General features: G+C 38.7%; 1 protein-coding gene across 1 annotated transcript; it reads left to right on the forward strand.

The window, feature by feature from the left end:
- Positions 1–449: 449 nt before the first annotated feature.
- Positions 450–1,394, forward strand: LOC120524319 (olfactory receptor 6N2-like). The gene has a single exon (XM_039746182.1). It carries the CDS (start codon positions 450–452, stop codon positions 1,392–1,394), a length of 945 nt encoding a protein of 314 aa, XP_039602116.1.
- Positions 1,395–3,052: the final 1,658 nt, after the last annotated feature.

The raw sequence follows: 3,052 nt of genomic DNA on the forward strand, positions 1-3,052 counted from the left end.
CTGACGGAGAGGTGAGAAGTGATTTAAGGTGGGACAGATCTACAGGTTTTTTTGTAGGCTCTGGAAATTCTAGTGTTAAATGTACCCCCTCTTTTCAGTAACTCTCTCTTCAGGTTAACTTAAAATTCCTGATCAGCCTTAAACCTCAGATATTCTTTCTTCTTCTGATTTATTTTCAGTCCTCTGTCTTCCAAAGCCATTCTTCCAACTTTGTCTCTACTTCTTCTTGTACTACACAACACAATGTCTTCAGTAATTACCCAATCTGTGTAAATGGGACATTGATGCCTTGGCATAACACATTTTTGAAACACTGTACTGTAAATATATCATAATGAGGAGCACTTTAAACAAATGTTAACATTACTGTATTCTAAGTGTTTATTTTCTTTTCATACTTCTCAGTTTCGACTGAATCAAAGGTCATGTCTGGAGGAAACCAAACCAACATGCTAGTGACAGAATTTCTCATTACTGGATTTCCTGGACTTCGAGATCAAGAAAGTAGAAAAACATTGTTTGCCATTTTCCTGTCAGTCTACCTGTTCATCCTAGTTGGGAACATCCTATTAATCCTCATCTTTACATCAGACCGAACCTTACACACCCCCATGTACACACTGGTCTGTGGATTGGCTTTTTTAGACATTGCCATCACAACTAACACTGTGCCCAGTATGCTGGTTGTGTTTAGACTTGAATCTCGATCCACTCCTTTTGCGACCTGTTTTGTTCAGATTGTATTTTTTCAGGGTTTATTCTCGACAGAATGCTTCCTTCTTTGCTTAATGGCTTATGATCGTTACATTGCCATCTGCAATCCTCTGCACTATCCCAATTTAATGAATAACATTCGTGTCTCCAAAATGATAGCTTGCTGCTGGCTGACTGGCTTTATTTGTGCCACAACTTGTGTCATCCTTACTGTCCAATTGCCATTCTGTGGGTCCAATCAAATTAATCATTGCTTCTGTGACTTTGCTTCAGTTCTGCTTTTAGCCTGCGGGAATATTGAAATGACTGGCTTTGTGGTCTTGTCCGTAGGCTTGAGTGTGCTGTTTATCCCTTTGATATTTATTCTCTTCTCTTACATGAGGATCATATATTCTGTGGTGCGAATCTCTACCACTGAAGGCCGACTTAAGGCCTTCTACACATGTGGCACACATATGCTGGTCATATCTGTGTTCTTTTTAGTAGCTGGTGGGGTCTTCATTTCTGACCGAATTGCTGGTACATCTGTGGACATGAGGATCATGGGACTGATAATCCAGAATGTCTTTCCAGCTTTAATGAATCCTATTATTTACTGTCTGAGGACCAAAGAAATCAGAAAAAGCTTTGAAAAAACCTTGAGAAAAATTAGAATTTTACCAAGTAGCTTGACGAATTAAGTTATTAGCAAACCTAAGTTCTTCTGTTTCAAACATTTATTGTCAAGTCAATAACATTTCTAAATATGACTAATAATTATCAGTTTGAGGTAGGATTAAACATTTTTCCTTACATTTAGAAGTTGCTTTATCCAAGAATTACTCACAAGAAATTACAACAACACAGTTTTATTAGCATTTTAAACTTCACAAACACAGGCCTGCAGTGGGCTGGCACCCTGCCTGGCCTTGTGCCCTCTGTTGGCTGGGATTGGCTAGGATGTAGTGGGTTGGATAATGGATGGGTGGACAAACACAGGCTGACTTTGTATCCTTTCTGGGTTGTCTTGTTTATTAAGTTCTTGTGAGTATTTAATGGATATTTTAAGCTTAGCATGTAACGTAGCTACAGACAGGGGGTTATTTTTTCTTTGTGACTGGTATGGGCTGTGATTATTAGAGTTTTTTTTGTTGTTTGTTTAATATACTGCCTTTTCATTTAGTAATAAAATATTTGGTAACACTTTAGTTTAAAGAACTGCAACATTCATCAATTATGCATTTACTCTTATATTAGAACAATTAGAACAATTAGAACAATCTAGACGAGAACAGGCCATTCAGCCCAACAAAGCTCGCCAGTCCTATCCACTTGCTTCCTCCAAGAAAACATCAAGTCGAGTTTTGAAAGTCCCTAACGTCTTACTGTCTACCACACTACTTGGTAACTTATTCCAAGTGTCTATCGTTCTTTGTGTAAAGAAAAACTTCCTAATGTTTGTGCGAAATTTACCCTTAACAAGTTTCCAACTGTGTCCCCGTGTTCTTGATGAGCTCATTTTAAAATACAAGTCTCGATCCACTGTACTAATTCCCTTCATAATTTTAAACACTTCAATCATGTCACCTCTTAATCTTCTTTTGCTTAAACTGTAAAGGCCCAGCTCTTTTAATCTTTCCTCATAATTCAACCCCTGTAGACCTGGAATCAGCCTAGTCGCTCTTCTCTGGACCTTTTCTAGTGCTGCTATGTCCTTTTTGTAGCCTGGAGACCAAAACTGCACACAGTACTCAAGATGAGGCCTCACCAGTGCATTATAAAGGTTGAGCATAACCTCCTTGGACTTGTACTCCACAGATCGTGCTATATAACCTAACATTCTGTTAGCCTTCTTAATGGCTTCTGAACACTGTTTGGAAGTTGATAGCTTGGAGTCCACTATGACTCCTAAATCCTTCTCATAAGGTGTACTCTCGATTTTTCGACCGCCCATTGTGTATTCAAACCTAATATTTTTACTTCCTATGTGTAATACTTTACATTTACTGACATTAAATTTCATCTGCCACAAATCTGCCCAAGCCTGTATGCTATCCAAGTCCTTCTGTAATGATATAACGGATTCCAAATTATCTGCTAATCCACCTATCTTGGTATCATCTGCAAACTTAACCAGCTTGTTACTTATATTCCTATCTAAATCATTTATATATATTAAAAATAGCAGCGGCCCTAGCACTGACCCCTGTGGAACACCACTCTTAACATCAGCCAGTTCTGATGAGGTTCCTCGCACCATCACCCTCTGCTTCCTGTGTCTGAGCCAATTCTGCACCCATCTAAAAACATCACCCTGAATTCCCACTTCTTTTAACTTGATGCCCAACCTCTCATGTGG

This window comes from Polypterus senegalus, chromosome 2 (genome assembly GCF_016835505.1).
Source record: "Polypterus senegalus isolate Bchr_013 chromosome 2, ASM1683550v1, whole genome shotgun sequence".
Classification (NCBI taxonomy): Eukaryota; Metazoa; Chordata; class Cladistia; order Polypteriformes; family Polypteridae; genus Polypterus; species Polypterus senegalus.